At 41.6% G+C, this 21,827-nt stretch overlaps 3 protein-coding genes across 4 annotated transcripts; all 3 read right to left on the bottom strand.

The window, feature by feature from the left end:
* Positions 1-21: 21 nt before the first annotated feature.
* On the bottom strand, positions 22-2,664 carry LOC9628900. 2 transcript variants are annotated; one of them, XM_002988870.2, is made up of 4 exons: positions 2,478-2,664; positions 2,357-2,419; positions 252-2,302; positions 22-186 (listed from the first exon to the last, which is right to left on the bottom strand). In XM_002988870.2, exon 3 carries the CDS (start codon positions 2,290-2,292, stop codon positions 265-267), a length of 2,028 nt encoding a protein of 675 aa, XP_002988916.1. In that variant the 5' UTR covers positions 2,293-2,302; positions 2,357-2,419; positions 2,478-2,664; the 3' UTR covers positions 22-186; positions 252-264. The 2 variants fall into 2 exon arrangements, with proteins under 2 accessions (XP_002988916.1, XP_024518457.1); XM_024662689.1 differs by having other exon boundaries at positions 2,357-2,415.
* Positions 2,665-2,699: 35 nt separating this feature from the next.
* LOC9661868 (mannan endo-1,4-beta-mannosidase 7) lies at positions 2,700-4,509 on the bottom strand. Its single transcript, XM_002988869.2, has 5 exons — positions 4,153-4,509; positions 3,889-4,083; positions 3,625-3,747; positions 3,339-3,544; positions 2,700-3,254 (listed from the first exon to the last, which is right to left on the bottom strand). Exons 1-5 carry the CDS (start codon positions 4,504-4,506, stop codon positions 2,891-2,893), a joined length of 1,242 nt encoding a protein of 413 aa, XP_002988915.1. The 5' UTR covers positions 4,507-4,509; the 3' UTR covers positions 2,700-2,890.
* Positions 4,510-5,429: 920 nt separating this feature from the next.
* Positions 5,430-6,349, bottom strand: LOC9662287 (heat shock factor-binding protein 1). Its single transcript, XM_002988868.2, has 5 exons — positions 6,266-6,349; positions 5,946-6,014; positions 5,827-5,850; positions 5,727-5,769; positions 5,430-5,650 (listed from the first exon to the last, which is right to left on the bottom strand). Exons 1-5 carry the CDS (start codon positions 6,266-6,268, stop codon positions 5,517-5,519), a joined length of 273 nt encoding a protein of 90 aa, XP_002988914.1. The 5' UTR covers positions 6,269-6,349; the 3' UTR covers positions 5,430-5,516.
* Between the last annotated feature and the right edge of the window lie 15,478 nt (positions 6,350-21,827).

Here is a 21,827-nt window from a genome sequence, read left to right as displayed (position 1 = left end):
TCCGCAAAGCACGATCTCTGCTAGAGTCAAAGCAAAGTTAAGTTCCATCTGATAGATAAATAACCTGGCAGCTAGAAAATGCAAACACGCAAAACTTATCACTGATGGAGTGGGGGAGCTTCACTTCAAATTCTCGTGTATTAACATTACGTTACGCATCTCTTATCTCTTCTTATTCATCTAAAACTGCAAAGACAAAGAGATAACAAAGTTTAGTCCACCCATTGTCTTGAGAAAAGATGGTTTTTTACCTCTTTCGCTTGCTTAGCTCCTCTTGTCAATGGGACTAGCCTCCTCGGAATCGTCTACCGGCGTGTAGTAGTACTCCTTCTTGATCGGCTCGATCTTGGCTCTGGCAAAGAGAGCCAGCACCGAAAACGCTGCCGTGTATACCAGATAGACCTTCCAAGTCGTCCGAGGGACCTTCATGGCCATGGCTCGATGGAACACGGTCACGTAGTAATGGAGGCCGAACAGCGCCACGATCACCCACTGGAACACCGTGGTCATCCTCTCCAAGACCCCGCCGTAGGAGAAGGACTTCATGATCGCCACGGTGTAGAGCAAGAGGTAGAGCATGTAGCCGAGCGCCTGGAGGAGCTGGAGGAAGACGCAGCTAGAGCGCGAGTGCCGGAAGAAGAAGGCCATGGGCTCGCTCTGGAGGGCGAAAGTCGCGAGCACCAGCGTGAGGAAGTAGGCTCCCAGGTAGAGGTTGACGAAGAAGAGAACTTTGGCGAGCGAGAGAGTGGCACGGATGCGCTCGAGCATGTAGATCACCACGATGAGAGGAGCGAGTAAGAACGCGTAGGAGATGAGGGAGGCCACCACCGGTGCCGCTTGGTGGCCCATGATCGGAGTGAAGCTCTCGGTCATCTGCTGGTTGGCCTGGGAGAAGTACGTCTTGGACGTCTCGGAGAGCTTGGACAAGCTGGGGCGGAGAGTGTCCGCGACGTTGCCTGCAGTCTGCTGGATCTTCGTCGGGAGGTCGGAGATTTGCGAGAGCAAGTCGATGTCCTCCTCGTCCGGCAACTCGTCCTGGAAGTCGAAAGCGTCGGTGTGCAAGTCTTCCTCTGGAAAGTTTACTACCGTCGTCGTCGTCGTCGTCGTTGTCTTTGGCACTTCCAGCTTCTCGTCCTTCGTCACTTCCTCCTTCTTCTTCACTTCTGTGCTCTTCTTCGTGGACTCGCCGCTATTCTTCTTTGCCTTCGTGGGACTGGACTTGTCTAGCTTTGGCTTTTCCTTGGTGGTCTTTGGCTTGGTCTTTGGCATCTCCTTTTCTTTCTTGCTGATCTTCGTAGGAGGCTTGCTGTTCTGCTCCTCCTCCTGTTTCTCAGCAAGGACTTGATCCTTCTTCTCGGTTTTCTTCGGGATTTCCTTCTTTACTTCCTTCTTCGGGATTTCCTCCTCCAGTACCTTGACGTCGTCCAATTCGTCAGGAATGACTTCGACTTCCACTCCTTTCTTCTGATCCGCATCCGCACTGTCGGAAGTTTCCTCCGTGTCATCGACCTCAGGTGCCTTCTTGTTGCTTTTCTTCCGCTTTGTTTCCTTCTTCTCTTCCTCGACGCTCTTCTGTTCAGCGACGTCGTCGTCTTCAACTGCTACACTTACTTTCTCGTCCCCGGCAACATTCTCGGAGTCGCCCAAAACAACGTCTACGTTTGCCTTCTTCGCTCCAGCTTTCTTGGACTTCCCCTTTTTCACCTTCGTCTTCGAAGACACTGTGCTGTCCGGCTTGGCGTCAGTCCGTTCTTCGTCCTCCACTTTGAAAACTTCGCCTTGGCCATCTTCTTTCACATCTTCGCCACCATCCACTTTAGCACCTTGTTCTTTCTTGCCACCTTGTTTCACAACGCTCTGGAGCTTCTCCTCTTCCATAAACCGGATATCTTCATCGTCCTCGTCCTCCAGAATTTTCTTTTTCGTTTTCCCTGGCTTCTTCGCAGCTGGTTTTAGCTCAGACCCCTCCAACTTTCCACCCTGAATCGCGTCATTAACCGCGGGGACTTTCTTTTCCTCGACGTGATTTCCATCACCGCTTCCTGCCTTGGATTTCTTCTCCCCAGCACCGCTTCCTTTAGCTTTTGCTGGAAGCCCATCACCAGCTTTGCCTCCGGACTTTGTCTTGGCTTTCGGCTTCTCTTGCAGCAATTTCCGCAATCCATTGCCCTGCTCAAGCTCGCCGAGGCGTGAAAGCTGATCATCAAATCCAACATCCTGTAAATTCTCCACGCTAGCGACGATAAACCCGGCAATTCCCACCACCAACAAGCAAACCAATTGGCGCTGCATGGTCGCGATCCTGGATAAAAATCTCTCACTCCAGATCTTTCTTCTCTATAAAAAAAAACGATACCTTGCTTGTGGCGACAGCTAGCAATGCTCGTCCGCAACGGACATTTCTCCACCGGATCTCTGCCTGCCAGAAATCAATCAATTCCCCACAAAAGAAGCAAGCAAAACCGCGGAACACTCACAGAAATCCAAGAGATCCCGCACCGGCAAGCGCCCGACACGACGGATCTGGGGTCACAGATCCAGCATTTTCCCGACCGCAATGCAATCGATCTGGATGAACCCTAGAAAGCTGCTAGCGCCATGCGCGCTCTACGCGAAGGATCGCAATGGCGCACCCACTGCCTTGTTCTTCCCTAGCACCTAACTAAAAACATTATAGCTTCTTTCTTTACCCCCTTTACTTTTATTAGCAAGGAATGCTTTACACGTCATCTAGATTGGGCCCCGTCAGCCTAAACGTGGCTCTGACGTGGTGCTGATGTGGCACGAACGCGACACTCTTGACTAAAAATCTCTCCTATCTTCCTCTTTTATAAAGCTGCGGTACTTCAGTGCTTCCCTGCAATGCCAAAAAAGAACGAACTTCTAAAACTCACGAGCGCCTCGAGTTCATGATGGAAACTCTCTGCGACTGCGTGGAGATGACAGTCACTGTGCTGGGATTCCTGCTGGGGACGATTTGGTAGCCGTCGTCGATGGCGTCTCCAATCTCCTCCGTGACCAGCTGCCACAGCAGTCCACCCGCGGCAGCGGCCGGAAACGACGAGAAGATCGTCTCGTACGTGGCCGCGAAGAACCTGTCCCTCTGTTCTACCACGAACCCGCGAGTCCGGTTTGATTTGCCGAATTCCGCGAAGAGCACGGGCTTGTTCAGCCTCACGGCCGCGTCCTCGATGTGGTTCTGTATCCACTGGACGAGGAACGAGAGCTGGACCTCGAAGTCCTCGTCTGGGAGCCTGAGAAGAAGAAAGAAGCTTTAGAAGCTTGAACACGCTTAGTTTTAACGAAAAAAATGGATTTTGCAGAAAGAATTTGCTTACCACAAGTCGGGATAGCTGTGCACGGTCGCAAAGTCAATGCTTGGAATCGCATTGTTGCGAATGAAATCGGTGCCGAGATCACTCGACCAGCTGCCGAGACCCGCTCTCTGTAGATCCGAGGAGCAGTAGAAGCCTTCGAGACCAACCTCGAGCATATGGTTGCTGTCGAGAGATTTTACAAATGCCGACATCTCCTCGATCCAAGCCTGGATAGGAACAAGTTCATGAATTGGAGAAACGAAGCGACCGAATGAAAAACTTGATAGAAAAATGAATGAATGCTAACCTGGAGGGTGTCACCAGAGGGATCGGAGCTACATCTCGGTTCATTAATCAGCTCCCAGGCAAAAATCGTCGGATCATCTCGGTACGCGACTCCAGTGATGGTATTCACTCTTGTAAGCACGGCCTGGAAAAACGAAAACAAAAAAAAAACAGAACTTTGGTCAGAAAAATGCTCACGAAAAGAACACGACAAGAGGAGAAACGAGATTCCCGTTGCACGCTAAAGTTTTAAAAAAAGAGGGAAAGAGCGAAACCGAATTCTCACCTTCACATAATCCTTGTAGTAGCCTTTGATGACAGAATGTTTGAAGAAATCGTCCTCCGATTCCACGCTGTGACCGGCCTCCCGAGCCCATTGCGCATACTGCGGCTTTCCTCCATAGGAGTTGTAGTTGTTGCTCAAGCTGAGTATCAGCATCAGACCATAGCTTTGTGCCTCCGCAATGACAAAGTCAAGTCCCTGCGAATGTAGAACAATCAGAAACTCACAAGAAGAAACAAGAAAAGTTCTTCTCTCAAGTTTTAGTACCTGGAAAGCTTCCTCATTGTAGGCGCCAGGAGTGGCCTGGAGAGCGTGATAGCCACCGTCATTGAAGGCCCAGACTCGCGCAACGTTGAGACCCAGCGCCGATGCGTCGCGAAACAAGCTACTAACGTGGGGCCGTGTGACGAGCTCGAACGAGTAATACGTTACCCAGTAGGCGTTGAAGCCGTTGATAAACAACGGACGATCATCAAGCACGAACTCCGAGCCTCGAGCACGCACATAACTGACTTGATCGCCGCCTTGGCCACAGAATCGATCGTCGGAAACCACCACCGATGCCTGGAAGAAGCAAGCAACGCCGACGACGACAACGACGAAGTAGAAGAAAGCCGCCATTTTCAAGTCGAAAAGAGCCTCTTCAAAAGTTGGCCGAGGGGGGAAAAAAAAAGCTGCTCATGACAAGAAACCCGGCCCTGCTTTTCTCGAGCTAAGCAACCAAGTAATCCCGACTTCCATTTTTCCGTGCCACTGCTCAGAGTGCTCCCCTCTTTTGGTTTTTGCTTTGCAGCAGCCTTGGACTAGTGTGCATCCCACATCTCCCCCTCACACTTTGCTTGTGCTTGCAGTCTAAATCTCTCCCTCACATTTGTTATTTGTATCCCTTTTCTCTTCCTCAACGTTCCTGGTGCATTCAAAGCCCAGTAGCCGCTTCCTTGTGCCAGCCATTTATGTTCACACCACCCTTTCAGCCACCAAGAACAGTATTGTCGTGCTGCCAAACTTAAGCCAACCGGTAAAAGGAAAGCTTTTAGCAGAGATACCCGGACTGCTAATCCTGCAGCGTCACTGTCCCTTAGAATCTCAGCCTGTGTCACTGTCTCATCTCGGACTGCGTAAATTACTGCGTAAATCGTCGCACCAAGTGGCCTCGAGTTTGCTCTAAGGAGCCGTAACTTCTAGTTCTCAGACTGGCCTAGAGAAACTGGAGAGCTTGAGTTTTCATCCTTGTCCCCCGTTAAATCACGAACTTTCTGTTGGAAGCGGCAGGAACCAGCGGCACTTCGTCTAAATCCTTGCCAGGAAAGAATATGATTCTCCTCATCAATCTGGTAAACGTTTCGGTCGGTCACGTATGCAGAACGAAACCAGCTCGGGGAATCGTATCTTAAGCCACTTTTCTTCTTTCTTGCTATTCTTTTTCGAGTCCATGGTCGGCCATCTTGGTGCACCAGAACCCGGAACAAAGAACACACGGCCGACGGTAAAAAAAACTCGCAGGCCTGTGTGCGTTAGAAGGAAGGCAAACGCAACGAGGCATAGGAACTTCACACGAAATGCGTTTACCTTAAGAACAAAGTAGGTACTGGCCAGCCGTGTAGCCATTTACAAAAAGAATACCAGAAACTCTATTGCTCCGAGGCCTCGCTCTGTAGAGCCTTGGGCTTGGAGCTGCCTGAGGCGGGAGTGTCAGCTCCCACCTCCTTGACGAGCTCGCCTATACTTTTCTCCAGGTCGTCAATGCGATTTCCCATCTCGTCGAGTATTCAGTCGTTAAGGAGGATCAATGCTGCGAGAGAGAAACAATGAAGAAAACAATAGCGTCGAAAGTAGGATATTTTTTGTGATGATCGAATCGGACATCGTCTGGAACCTTGCTTGCTATATCACAGAAAACTAGTAGTTGGTTTCAAGTAAAAAATGCGAAGATCGGCTTACCATCTGCTGAAGAAGATTCTGCACCTGAAAAACAAGTGAAAGAGGAAAGAGTAAAAGAGAAAAAGAATGAAAGAGTGAAAGAAGGAAAAACAAAAGAACAAGGAAAAAATCAAGCTTACAAAGGCGGTCAGATCTGCAGTGCTTTGCGCAGCATCCCCAGTGTCATAAGGTTCTTTCTTCGCTCCGTCCTATAAAGAAAAAGAATTCTTAGAGATCACACTAGAATGTGGCACGACTTCGCAGAAAAAATAACGTGGAACGACCAAATATCTGTCATGAAAACCTATCTTCCACGCATCCTAAGAAACTCCCCATTCACACAAGAAATCACAAGAAATCCTGCCAAAACGCAAGAAACCGCAAGAAATCTGCCAAGACCAGTCCTAATCTCTTGCTACATGCTAGAAATGCAGCTCAACAAATCCACGCTAGCGCTTACCATGATCGCACACCCGGCGCGCAGCTCCTCCTCCCGGGCACTAGGGCTTTCTCACCTCGCGCGAGTCTAGGGCTCGAATCGTATTAGATTACTAAGATACGTGTAAGACGTGGCACACACCTGGACGCGGGAATCCGAGTCAGCAAAGTTTCAATCTCACGCATGACGGGCTCGATTCCAGCGAGTGGAAGAAATCATGTGTTCTTCCCAAGACCGCGTCAAAATCACGGCAATTCTACTCCAATTTCGTCATCATCTTGCTACCAGGTCACAGCACCGACCCTACAGTGTGTGGATCTTTGGATTGGATCATCAATGCAGGCAGGCTATTGGATCGATCTGAAGGAATGTCTTAATAATATGAACAGTGAAAGGAAAGATCGGGTCAGCGTTGTAGTGCGTGATCGATCTACAACGCATGCTAATCGATTGATGATCGGATTTGGAAGCGAAAGATTTGCCTCCTCGATCGAGGGATCAATGAAAACAGCGAATGGACGGAGAAGACATAGTTTCTCAATTTCCAAACCAAAACATCCAAAGAACACGCATCTTTCCCATCGATTCACGCGAGCGAAAGGAGATTTAAACGCGATCGATCTAGGATTTCTTCGATATCGCCCTGGGCGGAATTGCATCGGGGCATCGCAGCGGAAGAACGAGAACATTGCTGAGCGACGCGGCGTGATGCTGGCCCATGACGAGAAATCCCAAATTCCCCTTGACATTGAGAAGGCCCTGCATCATCTGGACGTAGCCGTGGCAGATCATCCCTCCCAAATTCCTGTAGGAGCGGCAGCAGCACCATCTTGAGATACAATGATCTGATGAAGGCCTCTTGGATCGCCTCCTCTTTTTCTTGCGATGCCCACGCACGGGACTGCCTCGTCCAGAAATCTCCGAGATGAGCTTCTGAGAAAGAAAGGCCTCCATTGAGATTTCTCTAGTAGTATTTCCTAAGATACAAATTTAAGCTTTAAGTTTAAAGTTAGTTAACAATTGTCATGCTAAAACCTTTAACCTAAATAGGCATTTAGTATATTAATATTTTAGCTTTAGTACAAATTCTAATTAAGGGTAAAATTTTCAGCAGTTAAAACCACTTATCTATTTTGTATTTCTATTTTTATATTTGTCTATTTTTCATGCAACACTTTTGCATAGGAAATATAAATACTACTTGTCAAAGACTAATATTTTAGTTTTTTATTTCGGACCAACCAAGTTGATTGCCATGTGGAAAGTATATAATTATAAGTGACCTGTATAAAAAAATTTATTAGCTAGATGACATTCAAAATCCTACTTATACTTTTCTTCACCATACTAGATGCACATCCTATTTCAGAACTTTCTTCATTTCTTTGTTTTGGCAATCACAACAAGTTCTACAAGCCACTGAAACTCATAGGGGAGGTGCTACTTGCAAATTGCCAATCCAAGTCTAGCTCCTCTTGATCACCACACCAATTCCTAGAAAACTTCCTCCCATTCTATTGTTGGTGCAATGGAGTTGGTGATTCAGTAGGTGATTGTGTAGTTAAATTCTCCACTAAATACTTTAAGATTTGTTTTTCAAATAATTGAGAATGTGTATGTGCTTGAAGTATATTAAAATTTTTATAAATTATTTCTTACCAAATATTTTTTCTACCTTTTCTAGTGAAGCACAGATATTTAATGAATAAGCTCCTTAATCTAGAGGTTGCATATTCGAAATTATGTGGGGATTTAATGGCTAAAATTTGAATATAAAAATTCATGAAGTTTCACACCACAAAATTATTACTGGAAATAAAAAATTAAATTTTTTGAAAAAGAACTCGAGGAGCTCAAGTGTCAACTTGATGAGTTGATGGATAAAGTGCATGTTAGGTTAAGCAAAATGCTGTATGAGGCACTAATGTTATTTGTGGAAAAGAAAGATGGCTTTATATGCATATATATAGATTATCAGTTGCTCAATAAATATACAAAGAAGAACAAATATCCTTTATCAAAGATTGAGGCCTTATTCAATAGGTTAGGAAAGGCAAAATACTTCTTGAGAATTGATCTAAAGTTTGGATACTACCAAATTAGAGTAACATAGGAAGATGTTAAAAAAAAACTTGTCAGACAAGGTATAGAAGTTTTAAGTTTTTAATGATGCCCTTTAGGCTGTGCAATATGCCAATAATATTCTTAGTGCATCTTTGTACCCTATCTAGATCATTTCGTAGTCATCTACATTGACCACATCTTGATCTATAATAAGACACTATAGGAGCATGTCGAACATTTGACAAATGTGTTTGAGAAACTAAGGAAACACAAGCTATATACTAAAGTGAATAAATATGACTTTGCTCAATAAAAGGTAAAGTTTCTCAGGCATGTGGTGGGTAAGGATGGGCTCAAATTGGACCCTCAAAAGGTCTAAGCGATCCAGGAATGGAAACGACTATTGAATATACACGAGTTAAGGGCGTTTTTGGGGATATACAATTACTATTAAAAATTTATCAAACATTATTCAAGAGTAGCCCTACCTTTAATGGACTAAATAAGAAAAAGGAAGATGGTATGGACAGTGGAATGCGAGGCAACATTTGTTCACCTTAAAGGGAAGTTAAGGATGGCTCCCATATTGGTGTTACCAGACTTTGGTAAAGATTTTGAGGTAGAAATAGACATTTTAGACTTTGTATTAGACACAGTTTTGAAGCAAAACAACTATCTAGTGGCATTTTTCTCGAAGAAGTTGGACAAAGCTTAGTGAAAGTGGCCTGCTCACGAGAAGAAACTGTTTGCGGTGGTCAAGGTGCTCAAGGAGTGGCAACACTACGTTGGGAGGCATTTCAAAGTTTACATGGATAACATGGCAATGAAACACTTTTTGTTATAGCCCGACCTATGAGGAAAATAGGGTCAGTGGGCCAATGTTTTGGCCAAGTTCAATTGCGAGATATCAACATGACAGCAACCTTTTAGGATGATGTGTGAATAGTGTATGAGAATGATGGTCTAACACAAAAAGTGTTGCTAAAGAACCAAGAAGTGTGGGATGCTCACCAAAGAGGTGAGCTACCAACGGAAAAGGAAATAGGTTATGTGAAATGCAATGAACTCATCTATTATAAATAGATAAAGCTGTATATTCCACAAGGGGAACTAAGGAAGGTAGTTTTCAAAGAGTGTCATGATAGACCTCTTGTGGGACATGGTGAAGTGCCCAAAATGATGGGCTTACTCAAAAGAAAGTATCACTGGCCAAACGTGGCTAAAAACATTCAAAACTATGTAAAAACATGTCCAATATGTCAACAGGTCAAAACTGTGATTAAAGTTAGTAGGGGTTTATTACAAAGCCACCCAATTCCAAATCATTCATGGAAATGTCTTACAATGGACTTCATCACAGAACACCCCCCAAGTGAGGGGTGTGATGTGATATTAGTAGTGGTGGATCGGTTTTCAAAGATGACACATTTAACACCTATCACAATAAAAATGGATGGGGAAGGTGTGGCAAAGTTGTTCTTCAAACAAGTGGTTCGAGTGTGGGGAAGGCTAGAAGAAATTATCTTAGATCGAGATAAGATCTTCACCAGTATGTTCTGGAAAACCCTCCTAAAACAATATTGCACCAAGTTGAAATTTAGCATAACCTATCACCCATAAATATATATTGGGTATTGAGTTGAGTTTGAAAGCAATGACACTTCTTGACAAATGGATAAACAGAAAGGGTGAATAGGCAGCCAGAGAATTATTTACGATGCTATGTTTCTGGAGACCAAACTAATTGGGTAAGTCATTTGGGATTTACAAAAATGTGCTATAACAACTCACCACATTTGAGTATTAGGGTGAGTTTATGGGAAGTCATCAATGAGTGAGCTATTGAAGGTCCTTGTAAGCGATTAATTTTTCCATTCTACTTTAGTCACTTAACCACACCTCCGACCACTTGGAGGAGTCTCATTCACAACCTCCATAAGTCCAACTCAGGACTTGGGGCTTCCTAGCTCCGAGAATGGCATCCATGCCACTCAACCTTAGCACTTGGTCCAAGTGCTCCACATGTCCGATCCCGTGATCGACAGCCTAAGGTACCACCGACGTATCGGCCCGTTGCACTAAGGCCATGCCCATCTACCTTGGTCACACTGGTGGTCCAACACCACCTACATTCCAATCCCATCTCTCAAAGACTGGGTCATCCATCCATGAGTGATCATCCCAGATCCACTCCTTAACATCCTTAGGATGCCTACAGACCTGGGGAATAGCCTTCCCCAATATCTCTGTTCCGGTCCCCACCAAGTCCCTTTCTGTCCTTGGCTGTGTTCGCCAACACTGCCACTGGATCAAGGCCCACCAGCCTGACCACTAAGTCCCACTATCCTCTAGGACTTCCTCACTGTGTGACTGTGTCCTTGGTCACCACACCAGAGGGCTACCCCTCTTCCTTTCCACAGTCTGGGCCTTTGGGACAACATTTCGGAACACCATGGCCTTACACGAGCCACCTAGGTACTCTCCCCGCCTTTCGCCTTTAGGTGCTCTAGCCATGGGCTTAGAGCGAGGTTCCGTTGAGCCACGACAAGTATCCAAGTAGGTAGTGCCACCCACACTTGGACTGGGAGCATCGGCCAGTCGATCTCCCGAGGGAACTAGAGCCGGCTCTTGAACACTTCACCAAGCTACCCCGCTTGTCGGTCCGTGTTCACTCTAGTCTTGGACTTCCCAGTGGGCAGCTCATCACCCAACACTGGGTTTGGCCTTCCTGGGCCAAACTGGCCTTTCCTGGCCAAACTGGCTCCACTGCAGTCCTCCCCCTACTATACTTTTGGAGCTCACCAAATCCCCCAGGGTCTGGGAGACGAACGCTTTGGGCTTTCACCCTCTCAGACTCGGACTCGAACTCGGACTCGGACTCAGACTCGGACTCGGACTCGGACTCGGACTCGGATTCGGACTCAAACTCGGACTCGGGCTCGGGCTTGCTCTCGGCCTCGGCCTTGGTCTCGGTCTTGGTCCCGATCTCGATCTCGGTCTTGGTCCCGGTCTCGGTCCCGGTCTCGGTCTCGACTTCGGACTCCATTTCGGGTCCATCTCGGACTCCATCTCGGACTCCATCTCGGGTCCATCTCGGACTCCATCTCGGGTCCATCTCGGACTCCACCTCGGGTCCATCTCGGACTCCATCTCGGACTCCATCTCGGGTCCATCTCGGACTCCACCTTGGACTCCATCTCGAACTCCATCTCGAGTCCATCTCGGACTCCACCTCGGGCCCATCTTGGACTCCACCTCGGACTCCATCTCAGACTCCACCTCGGACTCCATCTCAGACTCCATCTCGGGTCCATCTCGGACTCCACCTCGGGTCCATCTCAGACTCCATCTCGGACTCCATCTCGGGTCCATCTCGGACACTTCCACGTGTCATGTGTTGGTCCTTTTGGGTCCCTTTTTGAAGCCTTGCTTATTGCTCGCTTTGTGCTCATTCCTCGAGCACTTCGTTAGGAGTTCCACTCCCGCTCTCGACCTTTCAAGTCGAAGCTTTTGGCCCAAATGTGTTACACTTGTTTGGCTTTCGCTTCGGCCACTACCACGTGGCACCCTTCTGGCTCCACTTTGGGGCCTAGGGATTTTGTGTCTCACAGTCCTATGGAACTTAGAGTGGTCAAGTATCATGGAGAGTTACCCGTAATAAAGGCATTCATGGCAGAAAGACTCAACATTTGGGATCTAGTGAGGGATTCTTTGGAATAGGCTCAACAAAGGCAAACCAAATATATAGACTAGCGTTGGGATATAAACTTCCAAGCTGGGAAGGTGTGGCTGAACACCAAGAACCTAACGTTGCCAAGTGGGATCAATTAGAAGTTGACACAAAGATAAAATGCATGGATTCCTAAAAATGAACTGATCTTAAGTTCCTTAAGCAAATTCACAAAGCCTTATAAAATTGAGGCTCAAATTGGCAAAATGGCTGTAACGCATGTGATCATGGGATGAGATTTGGATATACTGTCACTGTGGATCCTTTGAACCTTGGGGGATAAATGGGAATAAAATAGCCACTAAAAGCTCTCTCATCAAGCAATTGCCCCTTTTCCAGTTAGCTTAAGGGGAGAGAGATAAGGTGTGCTACAGTTGGTATCAGAGCAAATGGCACAAGTTCAATTCCCATTGATTAGTGGTTACTTAAAAATATAATATACCCTTGAGCAAGGTATATTCCTGCCCCTAAATCTGAAATCATACGTATTAGGCATCCATGCGTATGTCTTTCCTCTTGTGTGGAGTATCCACAAACGAAGGTATCCACCATGGGACTGTGGTACGGGTGGATGACTAGTTGCCTCACATGGAATAATTGATCTACACAATGGAAAGATTAATAGATTAAATGCGGAAATGGAGATGCTGGTTCCTTTTGGCTCATTAGGGGTTGTTAGTCAATAGTCAATGAAGACATTGACATTTCTAAAGGATTAGGGGTTGTTAGTCAATAGTCAATGAAGACATTGACATTTCTAAAGGGGGGGTAAGTGTAGCGTATGTGATTATGGGATGAGATTTGGATATATTATCATCGTGGATCCTTAGAACCTTGGGGGATAAATAGGGATAAAATAGCCACTAAGGGCTCTCTCATCAAGCAATTGCCCCTTTTCCAGTTGGCTTAAGGGGAAAAAAATAATGTGCGCTACAGTGGCTTACCACATTTAACTTCCTGTAAGCAACCAAAGGGCCCATGAACAAGAGTGCACCCCCTTTTCCAATCGGTTAAGGGTCTTGGGATATTTGGGGTTAAGCGTCCTTGGGTTTGAATAGTATTGGGCTAGGTGACCTCCCGGGAAGTCCAAACTCAAGAGCTTACACTTCCTTAGAAAATAGGGAAGATGCACCTTGTGTTCCATATGAACTTATTCAAACCGTATTTTAAGGATCTGTTTTGCAAGGACCAAGTAAGACCTTTACCTAAGGTTATTTAAAAGGAAGAGGAATACAAAGTCAAAGTTATCCTTAATATGTGCAAGAGCAAATGACAAAGATGAGAAGTGAGGGAGTTCTGTGTGAAATGGAAAGGATTTCCACTTTGCAAAGCAACATAGGAATTAAAGGAGAACCTAGCGAGATCTAGTGTAGGAATTTTTGCAAGGTAAAACTCTATGTACTTATGTAAAGTTCAATTAAAGTATCCATTTATGAAATTGAGTAATGTCATATGTTAAGACTCAAAGGCACGCCAAAAATAAACTAATTAACAAGTCAACCAAGCTTAATGGGCTATGCCCAACTCCTCGGAGGGATGTTGATTCCGCAGACATATTCTATGAAGGTTGGGTTCAAGTCCCAACCCTCTAGTAAAGCAATCAAGTCTCAACCCCAAATTAGGGCTTAGTGAGGTAAGGGGTATAGGGACATCTATATCCTATTGTTATGGGCTCTTAATTGGGGAAGCTAACTTAGGCACATTGCTAAGTGGGGGATGCCCTCAGAGACATGGTCTAGGATTAAAAAAAGATGTTCGATGTGGGTATCAAATTTCTTCTATGGGTGGTGGAGTTGTAAGGAACTAACTCCCTAAGGTGTCATAGGCTAAAGGATCCTGAAACCATAACCAAAATGATAAAGACTTCATCAGATGAGACCGATTTTGGGATTGAGTTTGAGACCAAGTCCAAAACCAAGTTTGAGACCGAGTACTAGATTGAGTCCAAGACCGACTCCAAGAACGAGTTTGAGACTGAGTTTAAGATCTGAGATTGGGTTTGAGACTGAGTCCGAGACTGAGTCTAAGTCTGAGATCGGGTTCGAGATCAAATCCAATATTAACTTCAAGACCAAGTCTGAGGTTAAGTCCGAGATCGAGACCAAGTTTGAATACTAATATAAATCATAAAGTGAAAGCATAAAGCATGTGTCTCTAAGGGGGGGGAGGGCTGCAAGGGGTTCCAAAAATATATTAAGGATAGTGAGATTTAGGAACCAATCTTGAAGGGACTCTTCAATGATGCTTCCAAATTAACTTAAGGTTGAGACTAAGGGTTAAGAGTCTTGGGTGGGAGTGAGTATGAAGTCAAGTAGTGCTAGAGAGGCCACCCAAGAAAGTGCTCAAGAGCAACTCCCACTCCCAATAGGGAAACCAAATATAATGTTCCTGACTCATGTGGAGTGATGCCCCACTTGAGTATTATATGGTTCATTAATCCTTGTGCTTTCCCAAGGGCTTGGGCCTTCCTTTTGGGATGAAAGTGGGGAAGTAAGGGTACCTATACTGGGCCGTTAGGCCATAGTGTTTTCCCCCTAGAGTCCTGAAGCAAGTGATGTACCCAAGGTTTGGGATTTAAAAGGTTTCATAATCAAATTTTGTTATACTAAGGGATGTTAAAAATTTGGAGGCTTGGTGTGCTTGGTTGCTTGTGCCTACAGGGAGTGTAGCCAAACTTAAGTCCAGTCTAACTTAGGGAAAGGAATTAGGAGAAAATTTAGGAATTCGTGGATGGATGGATAACACTCTATAGCTCAAGCAATGAATACCTAAAACCAAATAGGACTAAGTCAGAGCTGGTACAATAAATGGGAACTTTAGCAAGGGATCTTAACTAAGGCTAAAGTGGTGGTGGTTGGATAGATGAGGTAAGCTTCAAATTGGAAAATTTATGGCTTACACAAAACTTAATATTATCCAACACTACAAACTAAATGCAAATAAATAATATCAATAGAGATAGAATCAAAATATTCACTTGGAGAAACCATGCAAGACCAATGACACGATACTTTACAATACCATCTAGTAAAGGCATTTCACCGCTAAATCACCATAGAGCTAAGTAATATAATTACAATCCTCAATGAATTCAACAAATAATAACTAGTTGCAAAGCAACCAACAATCACTTTTTAACTCTTCTTTATAAAACCTAGACACTACACTCATATCATCAAATTATATATTTGTCCAAGGAAAAGGTAACACTCCAGATAACAATATAAAGGATCATAGATAAGTATGGACAAAATAACTACTCAAATCTAAACATACATTAATAAGCCTTTAACACATTTAATCAATAGCTCTAAACACAATTGAAGAGTATATAGGCTAGCTATGAATGATCAACACTAAGCTGAAACTACTTTTTCTCAAAACCTTTTGAGGCAATAACTCAAATTAGTCTTTATTATCATTTGGTTGCATCTTTGCTTTCTTTGCCTTTTTTTCTTTTCTTTGTTTCTCCTAATTTTTGGATCAAGTTTTTCCTATATGTTTTTCCCTTGATCTTAGAACTTTATAACTTCTTATCTTTCCTATCCTCAATTAACATAGATTTTAAGTGAGATTCCCTATAATATTCTAAAGGCATGGGGATATTCTGGGAGAGGGGGTATATACTCCCTCCTCCCCTATTGCTAGGGGATTTTTGGTGTGGGCCTTGTGTGTGTTCTCCCCACATTTTATGCATGAGCCCATAGTGAAGTTAAATTTGATCTTTGCAATCTATACTGGCTATAGCATCATACTCCAATCCCATTGAGACATAATATACTCAATCAAAACCTACAAGCTTTTAGTAGCTTGGCTGGATAAGCCACCATCCACGATTCACAAGAAATTTCAGAAGCTTTGTTGCTAGCAGCCATTTGTTACAGTTTTCTTGTTACAATAAATAATATAAGTATTGCGTGATAATGTATTACTAATTGTTTTAAATACATGCCACAAAGAGGACAAAAATGTATGCTTGATGCCAAAATCTTATAAACCAATTTATATATGAATATAAATAAAAATAATTATAAAGGAAATGAATCTAGACATGAAAGATTAAGGGTAAGTACCTTTTCTTACTCTCTCAAAATAATGTTCTTTATTTTTTGTATTTTCATACTAATAAAATCCGGTTTTCAAGAAACAATTGTATGGGGAAATAATGATGAAGATCATAGCTTAAACGAACAAGATATAAATAACATAATGAATCAGGGTTTTTATGAGCTTGCAGGAAAATTATATAATAATGAATCATATCCATCAGATTATACAGATTTTAAATTGGTAACTGTTTCTAGAGGGGTTGTTTGTGTAGCAATAAGGCGATTCGGTGAATCAACAGCTAACTGTGAGTCAAATTCACCTTCAAATGATAAAGTGAAAGGAATGAATTTAAAGCGTCAAATACATCGTATGATTGAAGAATACCATGGAAGGATGGTTGTAGAAGGTGCAGATGCAGTACAAATTACAAGATATCAATATGAAATACAATATGCTGTAATAGTTTGGAATAGAAAACCAACATCATCATTCAGAAAGAAATCTATTAAAACGAATCCTTTGAGTGGAAATTGTCAAATATCATTCAGTATACTTGATAGTGGATTTCCAATTTATCAAGTACTTCATGTTGAAGAATATCTAATATCACCAAATAAAAAGCATATCTTGTATCTTCACTATAATTGTAATATGGTCCTTTATTCTGGACCAAATAAAATATGGGAAACATTAACATTTAAGATTGATGGGTTTTGTAGATTAATACTTCAAAAAGATGGTAATTTAGTAATTTATTCAAAACAATTAGACGTTATATGGTCTATAAAGAAGTTCTGCAAAAAATGTTTTATCTTTACATATTTAATTTTACAAAATGATTGTAATTTAGTCTCATATACATTAAAAGCACCTAATGAAGTTTGGTGGGCTTTAAATCCTGCAAATCATTTTTTATGTACATGATTTATTAAAAATATTGTCTAAAACAATTATCAGAAACGTTAAAATAATTATAAATAAGTTTTATATATTATTATTAATGTTAAATAAATTATTATATCTTATAATTTATTAATATTAATATTATATTTTAAAATAAACTCCATTCAAATTTAAAATGATTAAACAGCAAGTTTAAAAATTATAGACTTACACTTGTGATACATTATCTCATATGATGTACTTAAGCACCATTCTAAAGTTCAATCCACCATCATTAGTAAGTCATAAGGGTTTTCTCTAAGCCTCTAGAAATTGTTTTTAATATATAATATCATTAATATATTACAATTTTCATCATTATGATATTTAAGCTTGAACACTAGAATTATGTGAAGGTAAAACTATACCTTCATAGCATTTATAGTGAAAGTGTGTTTCTTTTTTTGATAAAGTGTAAAGAGAGAAAAAGAAAATATTAAGCTAAATTTTATTAACTAGAATAATTATCTATTTATTTCTTGATCGATAAAAGTTTCTTGCATAGATAGTTCATAGTTCACCATTGTAGACAACAATGGCTTTGAAGATTTATTACTTTGTTTAATTTATATTATTAATATTTTAAAAACAGCTTGATTATTTAAGAATAAAAATCATTTTAATTAAAAAATTTAAGCTTTGTAATTTACTTGTAATATTAATATTGATAAATGTTTTATTCAGAGATTTTGTAACATAGGATAATACATCTATTATATGTTTAGGCTGTTATCTATTGTATAAGATGTGTAAGTTTTTCTTATCTTGGTTGCCACTTGCCTCAGGTGGAAAATACAAAACACAATGTGCTCTTTAGGTGCTTCATCATGTGGAGGTCCAGGTGGTATGCCCAGACCCACTGCCCAGTTCTGTCTAATCTTCATATGAGTTGGTGTCCCATTTGCTATTGGTTCCAGACCAAGGCATTTGTCGACCCTTTAAGGTATTACAATCGCAACCCAGTCTTGTACTTTTGTGTAAGTTGTGCAATCTCCATGGCTTTTACAGTCGTATGGTAAGCCTTGTCACAATTTTTGTCCCAGGGTTGAGCAACAAACAGATTTCTGATTTCCTTGGGAAAGAGGCTGCTTTGTCAGCTACTTTGAGGGACATGAAAGAGGCTGCCGATTGGATGTTCTTTGATGGTTTGAAGAGCTGTGGTGATAAGCTTATATGCTATCCCATGAGAGTTTTTCTCTTGCAATTTACTAGAAATTAAACAGTGGTTTATAAAAAGCTTAGCATTATTGACCGTTTGAGCAAGTAGAATAAGTAGGATAATTCTAACTTAATAAGCATTATAAAAACTTTTGTTAAGGACATTATATATCAAGTGTAAAACCTTTTATTACTTTTTTTCCTTTCCTTTTATTTTTTAGTTGTGGATTCATTGATCCAAGAGTAATTGACATTGCTAGTGATGAGAGTGTAAAGACCAGCATAAAAAGCATTTAAAAAATTTATCAAGTACTATTTTATTCATAAAAAGTAATAACCACATTAATAAGAATAATACTCCACTTGAATGCTAGAAGGTTTTTAATATTTCATGGTTCTTAAGTTGCAAGTGTATATTATGAGAAATTATATAAATAAAACATTTTCTCTAGCAAATAAAACAAATTAAATTGTAGTAAAATTTTGCTAATACATAATTATTTGAGTTTGGCTGCATCAATCATAATAAACTGTATGTAATACTAAATTACACATGAAAACCAAGTGTTGCAAAAATGCAATACATAACAATTTATTTTTATCATGTATTAAATTTTGTATTTATTATATATTTCCTTCTAGTGTTAACATTAAAATTGAGTAAGTAGTAAAAGCTATAAATCAAAATTTATGAGGGAAAATGTGAATAACAATAAATAATATGAGTATTTGATTAAGTGTAGTAACTTTTGAAGGAAATCAAGATCCTTACAAATTATATAGACAAAAAAGAGTGAATAAAAATTTAGTGTGAATCATAAATTGAGCACAAGCAATTGAAAGTGAATGATAATATATAAAAAGCTGATAAGAACCCAAATGAATGATATGTATTTTTCTTGAAATTATAAGTAACTTTTTTTTGTAGTGATGAATATAATTTCTATGTTAAATAAATTAATTGGTGGGGTATAAAGAATGTTATCCACCACATAACAAAAAGTAATCATATAAGTAACTTATTTAAATCCCTCATCATGCTTTTTAGGGCTATGTAAATAGTATATGAATAAAACAGCAAAGAAGTAAAAATGCAGAAACTAAAGTGAAATTTCAAAATAATATATTGTACTATGCAATAATACTTGATTTTATTTGTTTTAAATGTGTTTTCTATGCTAATAAAAACAACTTTATGGTCTATCCAATATACTAGTGCTTGTACCTATTTTAAAGCAATTTATATTTTTTATGTTAATTTTTTTTTATTTCTTGTTGTTTCTTTTATTTTTTGGGTATATCCTTATTTTTCCAGCTCAGTTTATAATCTAAGAAGGATTATCTGAAAAGAAAAACAGGATTAGCTAAATATAGTAATATTCCTTTTATTAAAATCAGAAGCCAAACTCTTTGCCAGCTCCCTTCAGCTCATAACCTGAGAGCATTTATACCACAACTAAGCTTATCTATCACATGGCTTGTTGTCAACTTGGAATCTAGGCCTCTAGCCCCTTCTTGCACTAGCACATCCACCAGTAGTAGCAGCACTATCACCTCCTCACTAGCTAGATTGTCATGCAATTCTCATGCTTATTGCTGCCCTCTTCTCCACACAAGGCTGCTTAACTGCAGTGTCAATTCTAGTTGAGGCCTAGGCACTAGAACTAAATTCTAGTTCTTGTGCATAGGCCTCAACCCATGCTTCACATACTCACTAGGCCTAATTATTGAAATTGCAGAACTTACAGAATCATGCAAGAGGTAAGCTATATTTTTCTTATGTGTGCAATCCATTTATAATGAGAAAATCTGGCTTCTAGAATTTCAAACTCTCCAAGTAGTTTTGAAGTGGTGCAGGAGATATTGTTGCCACCGCTAAGAAACTTAGATTGGATCTTGACTACACGAAACAGCACTAAGAGATCATTGCCTCATTTCTTCATAACTACCAACTATCCTTAGAGGAGGTAAGTACTAAACTACAAGAAAAGATTACTTTCTTACTTGTGCTTCTCTTTCACTCAAGTGTATGCTCAGAGGGAGGACGAACTCAATCAAAACTTCTTCAAAAGCATTGTAATGTGTCCAGAAGATGCATGTGAATTATAAACTTTTAGTCCAAAGACACTACCAGGTAATAAACTATTTTTGTTTGTCCGAATTTGGTGTCATGACAAATTTTTCTTGTTCATGGTTTATGACAGTTTATCAAGAGGGTGCATTCGGGCTTAACTCAGTGTGCAACAGGCTCAAACATGCTGGTATTGCTTGGGTGAGCTTTAGGAACCTGACCAATGTGCTGCTGCCAAAGCAAGTTGTAGACTCAAAAACGAGCATAGTTTCTAGCAGCGTCCAAGAGGCAAAGGGATTCCAAGGATGCTTCATGCTAGAGGTGAGAGCTTTGGGAATAGTGATGACCGCCCAGGTATCGGTAGTGCCTCAAACTTACAAAATGTGGAGCAATCCAAGTAACCACGATGTGAGCCAGGTGCACCTCAAGTGTGGTTGCTAGCTGAAGATCAGGAGAGGTCTTTTGGTCCACACCACCTTTGTGTAGACTTGACAACACTCCAGGTTTTGAGGATACATGCCGCCGATAGGAGTTTGCGCTTCAACAACCAGCCTGAGATAGCATTCGTATCTCTCAATGCAAGCATTTGAGTGTCTATGCAGGTCCTTTTAATGTTTGGTATCAGATCTGGTAATAGTGATCTCTTGGTTTTCTTTTCAAATGGGTCCAATCTGAATGCCATAAATAACAATGATCATCCAGAGGTTAGCAAGCTTCTCAAGACAGCCTCCAGATTTTTGAACGAACATCTTGTTCTGTTCAAGTACTGAGCTAGGAGGTAATGAAGATTTCTTTCTCCCAATCTTCATATAAGTCCATTTGCTATTTGTTCTAGACCAAGGCATTTATCGACCCTTTAAGGTGCGCATGGTGCAAGTCTTACAATCGCAACCCTGTCTTGTACTTTCATATAAGCTGTGCAATCTCCTTGGTTTTTACAGTCATGTAGTAAACTTTGTCACAGATTTTGTCCCGGGGTTGGGCAACGAGCAGATTTCTGATTTACTTTGGGAAAAAAGAAGAGACTGCTTTGTCAGCTACATTGAGGAAGAGGCTGCAGATTGGATGTTCTTTGATATTTTCAAGAGCTGTGGTGATAAGCTTCTGTATGTTTTATCTTGCAAATTACTTATAAAGAACTTAGCATTAAACCAACGATAGCAGTGGGAAATCTTGACCGTTGGATTAACATTATTCCAGAATTTACTTGAATATTCTAAAGATACTAAATGTCTTATTTACATTTGCAGGTAAAACAACTTCTTCAAGAACCCTAGAAACAGAGTCTATCTATCAAGCACCGGATCCGGCAATAGCTTCCCGCTCCGCCGGAGATAATCGATGTATGCCAGGATCTCATCTTCCTTCCTGGAGTCGACTCCCCCAATTGGAACCCTATATGGCTGCCCACTCGGGATATACATCGTGTTGCCCATGACAGCGCCGCTAAAATCCCCCTTTGAAGCCAGCGACAGCATCATGTTGACATAGGCATCGCGGAGCCGCCTCAAGAGCTTGATGGGCGAGAGCAAAGAGGATAGAAATCCCAGACGAATCTTGGGCCTCGC

The sequence above is a fragment of the Selaginella moellendorffii genome, unplaced genomic scaffold (assembly GCF_000143415.4).
Source record: "Selaginella moellendorffii unplaced genomic scaffold, v1.0 SELMOscaffold_92, whole genome shotgun sequence".
Lineage (NCBI taxonomy): Eukaryota > Viridiplantae > Streptophyta > Lycopodiopsida > Selaginellales > Selaginellaceae > Selaginella > Selaginella moellendorffii.
The sequence above is the reverse complement of the archived record's forward strand: the minus strand, read 5'-3'. Positions and strand labels throughout refer to the sequence as shown.